At 45.4% G+C, this 14,921-nt stretch overlaps 1 protein-coding gene and 1 pseudogene across 2 annotated transcripts in view; one reads left to right on the top strand and one right to left on the bottom strand.

Annotated features, from left to right (window-relative positions):
• Positions 1-14,921, bottom strand: part of LOC144158689 (uncharacterized) — a 70,457-nt gene that overhangs the window by 37,138 nt on the left and 18,398 nt on the right. For both annotated transcript variants that reach the window (XM_077689732.1, XM_077689731.1), the window contains exon 4: positions 5,224-5,347. In XM_077689732.1, the coding sequence (XP_077545858.1) occupies positions 5,224-5,347 (124 nt within the window). The remainder of the gene's footprint in view (positions 1-5,223; positions 5,348-14,921) is intronic.
• LOC144158048 (uncharacterized) lies at positions 8,860-14,225 on the top strand (annotated as a pseudogene).

Here is a 14,921-nt window from a genome sequence, read left to right as displayed (position 1 = left end):
TTTAGACAAGCAAAAACTCTGTATAGAGCCATTATGGGTAATTTCAATGCAAGGATAGGTCCACAACAGATAGGGGAGCATGCGGTAGGGAAATTTGGCCTAGTTTCTTGAAACAACCGCGGAGACATGCTCGTATCATCTGCCGAGAGGAATAATCTGCGCATTATGTATACGTTCTCCTGAAAAAGACAATAGAAAATGCGACTTCGAAATGTCCCAATGGCGAAACTAAAAACGAAATTGACTTCATTCTAACTGGCACTCTCCGCATGGTTCATGATGTACAGGTGATTGGCCGGATTAAAACAAGTGATCATAGAATGTTTAGAAGTTGTAACAGTCTGGAATTAAAATGGGAGATTAAAGATGCTAAAACGGAAGACGCCTAACCTGCCCTCCGTGGGACGGAAAGTGGACGAATTCCAACTGTTACTTGAAAACAAATACTTTGTGTTGTCTAATGACACCAATTATGTGGACTCTCAATTATCATTTCACATGTGGTCATGGAGTCAGCACTAGCCATTGGAGAAAAACAGCCCGCATTTGAATCCAAGTTATCACAGAAAACTAAGGACCTTATTGATCAGCACTGGAAAACGTTAGTCCACACTCTGCGAGATCAAATAGAAATGGCAGAGCTCTTCAAATTGATCAACAAAAAAGCAAGACTGCCAACATCCGTGCTTTCATTCAATGTTGCAAAAATTGAAGCAACATTAAAACACAGATAGAGTTTGAAAGCGGCTAGAAGGAAGCTCACCATTGGCAAAGATACAATGTATGCACTCCAGGACACCTGTGGTCACATACCAAACAATATCGATGCTATACTAAAAATAGCTGAGGAATTCCACAGAAACCCATTCACTTGTATCCCTGCCTCAGACACACGTTTTTCCGTAATGGATGTGGAACCCATTCCACCAGTTACAACACGAGGTAGCAATGGCGCTACATGCAATGAAGAAAGGCAAAGCTGCAGAAGATGATGGCATTACGTCCGATATATTGTGCCTCGGAGGCCGCGTTGTCCAAACGAAGCTTGCAGCCTATTCTCGCAGTGCTTGAGCTCTCTAAGGGTGCCAAAGGAGTGGAAAAATGCGAATGTAGTTCTCCTACATCAAAAAGGTGATGCCAAAGAGCTTAAAAATTACAGACCCATCAGCCTCCTCTCGATTACCTACAAATTGTTTACTAGGTAATTAACCGCATCAGTGCGGCTTTGGACTTTCAACAGCCACGCGAAAAGGCCCGTTTCAGGAAAGGTTTCTCAATTTTAGATCATATTCACGCTATCAACCAGGTAATCGAAAAGTGCTCAGAGTTTAATTCACCGCTGTGCACTATACACTGCATTATCATGTATTCAGATTATGAAAAAGCATTTGACTTAGTGGCTATTTCAGCTGTAATAAATGCGTTATGTAATCACGGCGCCGGCGTGACATACATTGCGCTATTCAATGATATATACGATGGATGTACGGGAACAATATGGCTCCATCACAGAACTCGCAAATTTACTATGCAAAAGGGGGTCCGGCAAGGGCATACATATTCACCACAATTATTTACAGCCTGTCTGGAGGGTGTGTTCAGAAAGCTTAGGTGGAGGAAAACCGGGGTGAGAATTAATGGGGAATATCTCAGCCACCTACGGTTTGCAGATTACATTGTTCTGTTCTGCAGCACATGCTTTGCCAATTGTGCTCAGCAAGTATGATTTCAGGCTTAAAAATAAACACGAAAAAGTCCAAGGTAATGTCGAATCGGCACGCCAAGGTACATCACTTCCAGGTAGGCAATGAGGTCTTGGAAACAGTCGCCGAATACGTATATCTTGGGAAGTCATAGCTGCTGATCCAAACCATAAATGAGAAACCAAACCGAACTACTAGTGGCCTTACCTTACATCCTATGTTACTACCTTCATTGCAGCCAGGAACTGCCTATGGCAAAACGCTCCACCAATTCTTGTGCATCCCATTGACTGTTGAACACCCAAGAAATGATCAGAACCAACCTCCTAGGCCTGTTCCCTATGTCACGAACTAAGACAACTGGGTTGTGGCCACAGACGATGACTTTCTAAGCAAAAACAAAAGGGACAACATGAAGAGGTACCAGATTCATTCTCCAATAGGTTAACCTGTGGCATTAGAAACTGAAGTCATCATCACACAAGCCATGTATACCACTGAAACGCAATACTTGAATTTAGACAAGTTTAAACAGTATTGCAGTGTTTCAAGCCCTTGGCAAATCAGCTGTAACTGCAGCCAGTTCTTGCAACTGTAAGAGATAAATTGCTGTTGGTAGATTCTGCCACTAATTCCCAATTTTTGCTGTCTTATTAAAATGGCACCTCATATACGCTGCCTCTTTCCCCTCCCTACAAATGCAGTAAGGTGTCGACACACCCATACAAGAACTTGAAGGGCAGCAATGGTATGTTTGCACAGGCATATCCTTAAATGCAAATTTGCAGTTTTCATACATATCAGGTTTACCACGATGGCATTATGGAGATGTGACCAAGGAGGTGGGAGGGAGGGGTAAAGAATAAAATATGTAGGGGAAACAGAATGGGATAACTTACATGCCTTTTTAATTTAGTTACAACATCGCAAGACCTGAACTGTTTAATCCATACTACTCACAAGCTACCCCACTGGTCAGTCGCTAAGTCTTCGACGTGGCAGATGCCCTTTTCAGGAAGTCCTGGGAATACTGTTGAGCATAACAATGTTTGCTGCTGCGACACTTTGCCAAAAGAACGTGGGTGAGGGTTGTGTCAGACAAGAATGCTCGGAACTGGGTGCAATTTTCCTTCAATATGCTGAACTGCCTCTCAAACTCAGTGTTTTTGTGGTACTGAACAGTTAAACCTAAGTGCATGGCCGACTGTGCTTTTTAAGCCATTCACTGATAACATCAGTTGGTGTAGCATTTGATTGCATTGTCAGGTAGCTCCAGTACAATGTGGCCACAGTGGGAGAAAGATTTGACCAGACACGGGTGTGTGCCAGGAAATATTTGTTTCGGTCGTACAATCGTACAAAAACTATCAAAATTCGGGAGTATCCCGGACAAGTTGGAAAACCAGGCAGGTATGAGCTTTAGTATAGGAGAGTTACAACCCTCATCAGGTTTCAACCCCCATCATGTTTGCGTTGCCAGTGGTGTGGTATGAGTTGAGTCACTACCCAGATACCAGGAGTGAGCCCCACAGACACATCCACGTCCACACTAGCCACATGTTCATGGATGTGAAAGCAATCAGCCGCTCTCAAAAGCCATTGATGCTGCAAAGGGCACCAGCAACTCTGCTGCGAGACACAAGGTCGAATTTATGCATTCACCGAAGTCGAACTAGCCATAACAAAGTTTATATGGAAACATGCTGTCAACTTTGGTGTAAATGTTAATATGCTGCACGCAACAGCAAGAGATAAAAAACAAAAAATATTTCTGCTGACTGGTTTCCAAGCTAACAAGCACTGCATTTTATTAATCACATGCCTTGCCAAGACTTTTTTGCATCAGCATACAGATTTCACCCAGTGCTACATAATTTAAAAGGAAAAAGTTAAAAAATGTAACTTGTTCCCTGAAATGTTGAAGGCCTCATTTTGTCTCTAAGCATGTCTACCTCAATACAGTCTACGCTCGTTACAGCAGATCCGGCAACAACGGACTTTCGGTTACAACAGACCATTTCTGTTGGTTTGTCTGGTCTCCATGCATTTTAAATGGAGTCCACTCCGCTCATAACGGACCCGGATAGAGCAGACTATCGGCTACAACAGACTAAATTTTAGGCGAAAATTGTTTCGACCTAATGCTTATAGCGGACTTCCGCGATGCCGGCACCCGATGTGCTTTTTCTTTGTTTATTTTTGCAAGAAAACTTATGTCTGGCAACATTGCTGGCAGCCGGGTAGTTGGCACAGCCAAGCCAAGCCAGTGGCTTTTTTTGTGCGACCAGTGGCATGAGCGGAAGGGCAGCTGATTTCCAGTGTCGGATAAATTAAGCGTAATTAACGCTGTTAAACATGGGGAAAAACAGGCTGACATCGCCATAAGTACAGGCCTGTCTAAGCAGATAGCCCGCTCCACCGTCAAGAACAAGGCCACTGCCTATAAACGCAACTCCGGTGAGATTGAAAACAGGCCTATCGAATACTCGAAGTGGTGCACTCGGAGGCAAGTCTGCCCTGGTCAGTTTATGTAATAAAAACTCGGGTTCAGTAAAGTTCGGCTTTTATTATTCCCACGCATGCATCATTCCCATTCCGTTCGGTGAAAAAGGTAAGAAATGCCTCAAGTAGGGGGGGTTCTTCCCCATCCATTGTGTGCAATCTGCCGGTAACCATGCGCAGTCCAACTGGTCTAACTTTCGATTTTACAGCTGACCGTCATCAGATTATTTCATTACAGCTGTTTCAATGAGCAGACTAAAATCGCTAAAAATGTGGAAGCTGCCTTGAGGGAACGTCGGGCAGCGATCCGATTTGTTTGACGAACGGTTTCGGGAAAACCTGCCTCGTCATGAGGGGACTTAAAAAGAGCCTAGCTAATGCTGATGGCTACGACTGATGTTTTATAGCTGGTTAATAATTGCGCCTAGTTATATTCTTGGTTTATTTGCTAAGCTTATCATGTGTCTTCACACGCTTGACCGCATGCGCTCGGCCTTTTCCAAATGCCGCAGCTAAGCTTTGGAAACGGTGTTTACGCAATTCTTTGCCCTCGCGCGAACACTGTGCAGAGGTGCTGCAGGCGTGTAAAAAGAACAATGTTTATGCACTATGCATATGCAATATCGGTCAAAGTACCCACTTTAAGGCTCATACCACACCCCCCCCCAGTCGGATACTGCATACTTCGGCTACAGCGGACGTTTTTTTTCTGGATTCAGAGGGTCTGTTGTAACGGGCGTAGACTGTAGCAGTATTAGTGGATGAAACCCTTTCGAATTTTGGTGTTTAGGATTTGCCAGTGGTATTGTCACATTCGTACTGAATGTGGGTTTGCACGTTAGATCCTCTAGGTCTCCCATGGACTAGCGGTAATGCTTTCATCTTGATCTGTACAGGAGCATGCTCAACTAGATTAGTAGCAACATATCTCTTCTAATGATCAAAATAATCAGCCAAGCTTTGAGTAGTGTTTACGTCCTACAAAAAACATTCTTGCAAGCATTGGCACTTTACGCACCTTGTGTTGCCAGAATGTGTGCGGTAGGAGCACACCAAACCACGTTTCGCTGCAATATTTGCGACGTCTTGCGAAGCAGAAAATTTTCCTGAGGCACAAGCTGCGGCATCATTTACGTCCAGAACTGAAAAAAAAAGTACGAGCAACTAAACAATGAGCATTATATAGGCACCGAACAGTGACATTACCAGGATGGGATGACACCCCAAAAGCACAAATTGTGCCACCCAGCAGGATTGCGAAGTCCAATACAAGATTTTATATTTACCGACAAGAGAAGAAAAACTGACATTTAAAGTTTGCATATTTAAGGCAGCAGTATGGATACCCACCACCTAATTACTTAACCTGTTTTTATGCTACCTCAGTAAACCTTCAAACCATTTTCACCCAAGTTATTTTTAGAACAGTTTTTAAGGTGGCGGTCCCACTCGATCGGCCCGCGCTGCCGGTTTTGGACGATGTTTGCGTAGGCGCTGTTGCGCCCCAGTTGGCACCACATTCATGGCTAATGTATCATTAGAAAGCAGAAGTCTTCTAGATTCCGAACTCGCTTACCGGTCTATTCCAGCTAATTTGGCTTTAGAAGGAGAAGACAATTTGCAAGAGAGAAAAATTGTATTTTTGCTTTTTTTGCTTCGGGCGGTGTAAGAATTTGAGAAAACTATGCGACGTAATTACATGTAGTTTGGTATGTGCATAGAATAGATGTCTATGCAGTGAGTTACGTTTGGAAGTTCCGTTTCAGCGAATAGATTTTGTTATACGGCCGTTTGAAAATAGCTAAAATAGCGCAACTTCACTCGCGCTAAACTTTTACATGGATTAATGCAGAGCAATGTGTTTTCGTGTGCGCGTTGCCAGCATATGTATTTGTATACTGCCGAAATTTCGCTGAATTTCGTTCAGCGGCTTTAAAGTTATTTTGGTCTACATAAGGCAGTTTACACGTACACATGGGTTTTCTGGGGTAACTTTTCTGCGTTGCTGCTGAAGACGAAGTTTCAATATTTTCACACATCAAACTTGAAGACCTCCTTTACTTAGTTACGTTCAATGTTTGCACTGTGATAAATAGAACACGTATTAACTGTTACTGAAATTGGCTGATTTTCATCACGCCGGCCGAAGCGCTCAAACGCGCCTATTTACGTACACACACGGAACTCCAAAAAGTGCGTTACATGGAATATACGTCGATGTCATATCTTTATAACATTACCAAGTAAATGTACAATTAACCCTTTTTAATTCCTGTAGCGACAATTTTACAGCAATAACAACGTTGCAGTTTTATGTGGCGCCATCAGTGTCGAAACTGTAAAGCTACTTTGTTACGTTTCAGCTTTCTGCTACCGATGGCGCGGCCAAACGCACTATTCGAGGGAGCCTCAAGGCGGTACATTCAGGCTCCCCAGACTTTTCGCCTCTTCTTTGTCGTGGTGCCGATACCCGATACCCGATACTGCCGATACTCGTTCAGTTTTTGTCGCCACGCCGTGCGGTCTGTGCGAACTTCCGTGGTAGCAAATTTGCTCGGTATCTTTGGGCATTCTGCACCGCCGTTGTCCGGTGGAGTACAACGGTGCGACATTTTGTGATCTGCGATGGGTAACACCCGTAAAACGCCCAAACGTTTGATAAGGCGTAAAAATGCATCACAAAGTCGCCGAGCGCAAGCGAGAGCGGCCGCAGCTTCCTCATGCAAGTAAGGATTTTCTTTTTGTGTTCGTTGCACGCAATCTCGCGCTAACGCGCTGCGAGTGTTATTTCTGTTCAGCCTTTGTTGTGTTCTGGCGGAATATGAGGGTCCGCATGAGGGTTCGCATGTGTTGGGGATGTGAAACAGCGCGCTTAGTTCTTACCACGATTTTGACCGGCGTGGGGCTGCTAGTTTTACCTTTCAATGCTAAAAGCTCTAGGTGGTTTGTTATTCGGAGCCTAGCCACCGCTTGCTGCCACCGCTTGCACTTTTATTCGCGGCCCCTTCCCATTGCATGTGGCCCGGCCACCAATGCCTGGCCGTAAAAATGCAGAAGGTAGCCATATATGGTTGGCGTCTCGCTGGCGTCGTGAAATCCCCCCCCTACCCGTCGTGAACTAACCTGGCTCGCTCGCCGGCGCGCGCCCCGGCGTGCCCTGAAAACTCTCCGTCGTCGCTGCCGTAGCCGTAACATCTAGGCGTCGTGAAATAGCCGTACTCGCTCCTGCCGTACCCGTAAAAGCTACGCGTTGTGAAATAGTCGTACTTATGCCTCTGCTTACGGACGTTGTAGTTGGGTGTTGAAATCTTGCCGAGCTCTGTTTTTTTTTTTTTGGACGCATTTAGAACTTTTGTAATAACTATACTTCACGCCCGCCTTACAACTCAGTTGGCTAGAGCAGTCGATTTTGGTTTTACCCAACCGGCTGAACCGCTACGGCTCACTGAAGCCAAGGCCGACGCAGCCAACGCTAGGGTTACGTCCGATAATCTGTAATTATTATAAGTGACTATGGCTGCACAAAGCTAGTCTGTAAATTTTTTTGTAACCGTTTACTTTTGATGAATCAACTTTAACTTTCAAGCGGTTTTGCCTTTGATGAATCAACTTTAAAACAAGCGGTTTTGCCTTTGCATAAATATCAAGAAAGACTGTTTTCTGTTCATGTTGCCAAGCAGGCTTGGGGTAGCAGCTTGGAGTTCCTTCCGTACTTAGCTAGAGGTAGTCCGACCATTTATAATTACTAAATAGTGATTACTAATTAACAACGACCCTGGCGGTGTGAGGAAGCGGTGTGTTCGGTTGGATAAAAATCAACAGATTGCTCTCACGGAGAGTTGCGTTCCTCCTGAACAGAACTTTAGTGACAGCTGCCGTTCCGCAACATTAGCATTCCTTATCGTTCCGTCTGGACGGAACGCTAGACAATGCCTTTTTTGTAGTGCTCTTTTGTTCACCTTATCCATAAGCTCCTCCTTTCTTTATCTGGGAACTAGGCGATACAGGTTTTCTGCCCAATTATGGGGTTGCGTCTGGGGTTTTATGTCAATTTGAGGCCCTTCTTTGTGGGTTATGTTGGGATACATGAGCAAAAAAAAAAACCCATACACCAACATGTAGGTGGTAGAATTATTACAGCTTGCCGCATATTTACCCACTAAAAAATGCGCTCAAACCAACTGTGGGCAGTACGAACTCCTGCTAGTTCTCGTTATGTAATTTGTTCAATTGCCTTGGTGTCATTCTGTAGCTGGCTGGAAGAGTCAATAGCTGCATATGCTTCTACCATCCTGAGGCAGACGCTATCAGTATACAAGAGCAGTTATAGGTGTTTTCACACTATGTCCTTTGTAATTGCTCATCTCCAGAGGCAAGCACCCCATGAATAGTTAGAAAGTGCAGGAGTGTCACATGGTTTATGACTCCCACTTTTTAGGAACTATGCACACATCACTAGCGCGTATTTGCACATTTATATGTTTCCTGACATTTTGTTTTTTCTTGCTATACATTTTGCTGGTGCACATGTAGTAAAGAGACATTGTGTTTTACAGAAAACGTGCTGAAAATATGCACAAAGCAGTGCCTCTGATGAACACCAACACTGCAACCATCACGGCTGATTGCAGATCACCTCAGTCTGCGGTCATGAAGCTATGGCTGACTACTGGGACGGCCTTGGAATTCAGGAGCTTTTGCCAGAGCTTTCCTTTGAGAGGGACGTCAGTGTCCCGACAGCACAGAATGGAGGCGTGTGTGGAAGAAGAGTTGTGTCTGTGGGCCACTTCATGAAGGCTGCTCAAGAGCTTGGCGAACACCGGTGCCCTTTTCCTGGTGGAGGACACTTTGAGTTTGAAGAGGAACGAAGGATTGGCCTTTGGTCGGAGTTTAAATTCCAGTGTAGCGGTTGCCATGAGGTTACAAAAGTCACTACCGACCCTGTTGCAGAGCCCACCCCTCTCGCAGAGAAGGCAGCTCTTGGAGTAAACGATGCTACTGTCTGGGCGTTCACGAGTATCGGGTCTGGGCATTCACATTTGGAGGAGGCACTGTCTGTCATGGAAATTCCTGTCATGTGCAAAAAAACGTTCCTGCGTCGAGAGGAGGCACTTGGAAAGGCAAGTGCTTTGGCATGTTTCCAGGTTTTGTTTCTGCCCTCTCTGTCCAGTGTTTTTGTCTACCTAATGATTCCAAATATTTGTTGGGCCAATTCTTGTTACGTTCGCTTACGTTCAGTTAGAACCAGTGGGTGATTTACAATGTGTCGAAAACTTGCGAAGACCTCAGCTCTTGTCAGTTCTTCAAACTGAAGCAGAAACGCATATAAAAGAAATGAAAATCACTACCATGGCCCACTTCTGCCAAATCAAACAGACCCTTGATATAATGACACCTGAGCATCGCCAAGTTACTGTTGGTCTGTGAACGAGACCGCAATTATGAATGTGCTGCATAAAATCATGATAAATAAGACAGGCCACACTTTAATTTCTAGTAATGATTTTTTGCTGTAGGGAGAATGTACAATGGGGATCCTTTCTGAGGGAAGCTTGAACCATTTAGTTGACTGGTTCAATTTTCTGCGGCTGAAGCAAGTAGCTCTAGAGTAATATTGTCGCAACATTTTTATGCAGATAATTCCATTTTATATACCGTATTTGCACAAATGTAAGACAACTTTCTGATCTCAATTTCGTAATGCACCTTATATTTGCACGCGTTCCTGAACTAGGTGACAAATGTGCCCACTGACTAGGTAGGCTGCAGGGTAGCTTCTGTTGCATGGTGTTTCCACTTTGTGTGGCAGTTTGCAGTGACTTTGAATAGAACCATTTAGGAATGTGTTGCTTATGTGCCATTCCCATTCTTATGGGGTTCCTTCATGTTATAACTGACCAAATAATTTATTTTTTCAGCTTTCGATAGCCTGCTCTCGTGGTTTACGGCATGTTGCCATGAAACAACAGGAGATAGCAAGCCATAATTGCTGTTTTTATGCTATGGCTTGAGACTTCATTCTTACTAACTCATTCAATTTTCCGCACTGCTATGGAGCCTTATTTGCAATGGGCTGTGCATGCAAACAGGAAAAACTCAATTTCAAATTGCCTTATTGCCTCAAATGCAAGGCCAGGATTCTCTTCCATGCTCTAGGCAAAATAGAATTTATATTGTCACTCACAAGGTCCGTGCTACACGGACACATTCAAATGACAAATGGCTCGACTGGATTGCAGGTGCACTATAGCGTAGCAATGGGAAATTTCGATAGACGTTGCGTTAGGACTTTTAAATGGCCGTGTAGCACATGTATAAAACTGACAAAATACGTTTTAACCTGTAGCGAACAGTCACATTTTCCACTACGTTTGATTTTTCAGCAATGGAAAGCTGTGCTCCTGGGACAAATGTTAGAAGCTGGAAAAGAGGAAAAGAGGCTGGCGGAAGCAGCTGGCGATTTCTGCGAGGATGGCTGCACCCCAAAGATTACAGTGGTGGTTGATGGTGGCTGGTCCCACAGGAGCCACGGCCACAGGTATTCTGCAAATTCTGGTGTGGCCGTCATCATAGGTAAGCGCACAAAAAAGCTCCTCTACTTGGGTGTGAGAAACAAGCTGTGCAGCACTTGTGCGTTCTACGCGAGGAAAAATGTTGAGGCAAAAAAGCACACCTGCTACAAGAACTGGGATCAAAGCTCAGGAGCCATGGAGGCAGATGTCCTTGTTGAGGGATTCCAGCGAAGCAAGGAGATGCACGAAGTTGAGTATCGCACCTTTATAGGCGATGGGGATTCGTCTGTATACCACCAGATTCAGTCAAAGGTTGACTACGGTCGTTTTGTTCAGAAGCACGAGTGTGCGAACCATGTGGTCAAGTGCTACACTTCCCGCCTCTATGCCATCGCTAAGGAAAGCAAAGGCGGCCGGCCCATGCTGTCGGGCCCGAGAATAAAGCGCATCAAGAACGGTGCACGCAAGGCTGTCAGTCACTACGCCGAAGTATTGCGAGAGCATCCAAGTAATGAAAGGCAGCTTGCTCGAGAATTGGCCGCTGACTTGAGAAATGGTCCCAAACATGTGTTTGGCTGCCATGACGGCTGCAAGAGTTACTTTTGTGATGGCACAAAAGGTGAAAACTTATTCGAGAAGCTCCCTGCCATGCTCAGAACAAAGATAATGACGGCAGCCAACAGTATTTCTGAAAAAGCGGCCCGTCTCATAACAGATGACACAAGCAACCTTGCTGAAGCCCTCATGTCTCTTGTTGCAAAGTTTTCTGGTGGAAAACAGATCAACCGGTGCCAGAAAGGCTCTTACGAGCATCGCTGCCAAGTTGCTGGGCTAAGCTTCCAGCTGGGACCTCAGTGGCACGCAAAAACCAGCAAAGCTATAACTTCCAATAGCCCTGGTGCTGTCTACAAGAAGTATGCAAGCAAAAAAGTGGCTGACAGAAACCAAAGATTGCCACGAAAAAGGCGCCTTTTTGACAGCCAGCATCAGCAGAAGATTAGTGCTGCTAGTACTTCATCACCTCACTATGGGGCAAATTGTATGAAGCCAGACATACCGCCTGAAGAGTTTGCTGAAAATGTTTAAAGGCAACTGAATGAGCTCCGTGTAGATGAGGAAGCCTGTGAACAAATCGAGGCCCAAACTCGTGGGCAGGCCGACAATCCAAATTGGTTCGAGCACAGAAGGCTGCGCCTAACAGCTTCGAATTTCCATGCGGTATGCGTAAGGAAAGACTCCACACCATGTGACGCATTGGTCAAGACCCTCCTTCATCCAAGGAGCTTCACAAATGCTGCCACAGAGCACGGGAAGCAGCATGAGAGTGTTGCAATCCAGCTATACGCAGCAGAAACGAAAAGAGATGTTCAGCCATGTGGGCTGTTCGTTGATCTTGAGCATGGATTCCTGGCGGCATCACCAGATGGTGTAGTTGGCAAGGACCGAATTGTAGAGGTCAAATGCCCATTAACTTCAAAGGGAGATGAACCTATGGAAGCAGCACGAAAGTTTGCAGACAAAAAGGAGAAAGATGGTGATCCTGTGCTCCAACGATCGCACAAGTATTTTTACCAAGTCCAGGGACAGCTTCATGTCACCAGAAGGAATATCTGCGACTTCGTGGTGTACACAACCAAGGGAATACATGTGCAAGAGGTACTTCGGGATGACATTTTCTGGGCAACAAAAATGGAGCCATTCCTGCTGCGATTCTACACAGACTGTATTCTTCCAGAAATTGTAGACTCCCGCCTTGCTCGCTCCATGGACGTGCGACGCCCATACTGGAACAGGCTTGCCATTGAGGCCAGGGTGAACCATGCAAAGGCAGCAAAGCCGAAAAAAGGTAAGTATGCGCGGCTTTCAGAAGGTATTGAGGACGCACAGTGCTCATTCATGCAGTAGCTGGTTCATCCAGTCAGAACTGTGTAACCGCTACTATTGACGCGTATGCTCCTGAAGCAAGAACGCACTAAACGACCAGTAGTCAGACCAACTAGAGCCAAGACGGTGCCCTCACTGGCAGGCAGTAGCTGGTTCATCCAGTCAGAACTGTGTAACCGCTACTATTGACGTGTATGCTCCTGAAGCAAGAACGCACTAAACGACCAGTAGTCAGACCAACTAGAGCCAAGACGGTGCCCTCACTGCCAGGCAGTAGCTGGTTCATCCAGTCTGAACTGTGTAACCGCTACTATTGACGTGTATGCTCCTGAAGCAAGAACGCACTAAACGACAAGTAGTCAGACCAACTAGAGCCAAGACGGTGCCCTCACTGGCAGGCAGTAGCTGGTTCATCCAGTCAGAACTGTGTAACCGCTACTATTGACGTGTATGCTCCTGAAGCAAGAACGCACTAAACGACAAGTAGTCAGACCAACTAGAGCCAAGACGGTGCCCTCACTGGCAGGCAGTAGCTGGTTCATCCAGTCAGAACTGTGTAACCGCTACTATTGACGTGTATGCTCCTGAAGCAAGAACGCACTAAACGACCAGTAGTCAGACCAACTAGAGCCAAGACGGTGCCCTCACTGGCAGGCAGTAGCTGGTTCATCCAGTCTGAACTGTGTAACCGCTACTATTGACGTGTATGCTCCTGAAGCAAGAACGCACTAAACGACAAGTAGTCAGACCAACTAGAGCCAAGACGGTGCCCTCACTGGCAGGCAGTAGCTGGTTCATCCAGTCAGAACTGTGTAACCGCTACTATTGACGTGTATGCTCCTGAAGCAAGAACGCACTAAACGACCAGTAGTCAGACCAACTAGAGCCAAGACGGTGCCCTCACTGGCAGGCAGTAGCTGGTTCATCCAGTCAGAACTGTGTAACCGCTACTATTGACGCGTATGCTCCTGAAGCAAGAACGCACTAAACGACCAGTAGTCAGACCAACTAGAGCCAAGACGGTGCCCTCACTGGCAGGCAGTAGCTGGTTCATCCAGTCAGAACTGTGTAACCGCTACTATTGACGTGTATGCTCCTGAAGCAAGAACGCACTAAACGACCAGTAGTCAGACCAACTAGAGCCAAGACGGTGCCCTCACTGGCAGGCAGTAGCTGGTTCATCCAGTCAGAACTGTGTAACCGCTACTATTGACGCGTATGCTCCTGAAGCAAGAACGCACTAAACGACCAGTAGTCAGACCAACTAGACTCAAGACGGTGCCCTCACCTGCAAGCATTACCTGCCTTCTCTGACACCAAGTAATATCTTCAATAGGTGGGAACCACACAGTTACTGCAGTGAAAATACATACCTTGAACAGTTCCCGTCGAGGCAATGCCCCGAACAGCAAAGTAACCGGTTTAACCTGCAACAAGTATTCGTTATCGCTTTCAACTTCCTTCAACCCATTATGTCGCTTTCCTGGTTGTCTATTGCAGAGCAGCCTTGCCGTTATGTGTATTTCTAGATTACGTTTTGCAGTGGAAGCTGGACCCGGAAATGTGGAACCTCAGCATTGTCAGCAGGCATGGCCCGCTGTTCACCAGACTCGGTGAGAGGTAGCAGCTCGGACCAACGGTGGTATACACTTCTTTTTGAGTAACTGGCATAAGGTGTTCTGTATACAATGACGTCGCCCTTCAGGATATGTTTGCCTTTGTTTTTAAACTTTCCTTGTTTCTTTTGTCGAGAGCAGCTTATAATTTTTATGTGCTCAAAAACACGACTTTGCTATTTTAGGGTTGAGACAGCCCAAACAGATTTGGGAGCACTTTGGAACAGCAATATTTCAATTTTGGAGCAGAAGAACCTTTGTTTCGGAGAAGTGGCGACATTTATTATGTCGTCACAGGGCTCTGAAAATAAAATTTGTAGCGACGTTGCGGGGGTAGACCCATTTTTAATTAGTTTGGAGTGTTCAGAACACTGAGATAACGTCTAGAGAAAGTGTTTGAGAGTATCACAAGGAATGATCTGCACTACCATCTTGCAAACTTTGTAAACATTATTGAGGCTGTATGCAATACAATGTAAAATAGCGTAAAAATTTTAAAAGTGGGAAACGCTACAATGGTGTTTTTTTTTCACCATTTCAATGCTGAAATTATTTTTGCAATCTCTGAATACCTTGTACGATCAAATGTGGAGCCAGGGCAAAGTTGCCCAAAGTGAGGTGGCGGCCGTTGCACCATTTCAATCCCCGAAGCACACGGTCACCCCATTCGTAATTTGAGTGACGTTGCTATGTTTAGCCACTTC

This window comes from Haemaphysalis longicornis, unplaced genomic scaffold, assembly GCF_048455015.1.
Source record: "Haemaphysalis longicornis isolate Haplotype H1 unplaced genomic scaffold, Haemaphysalis longicornis Haplotype H1 scaffold_10, whole genome shotgun sequence".
Lineage (NCBI taxonomy): Eukaryota > Metazoa > Arthropoda > Arachnida > Ixodida > Ixodidae > Haemaphysalis > Haemaphysalis longicornis.
The sequence above is the reverse complement of the archived record's forward strand: the minus strand, read 5'-3'. Positions and strand labels throughout refer to the sequence as shown.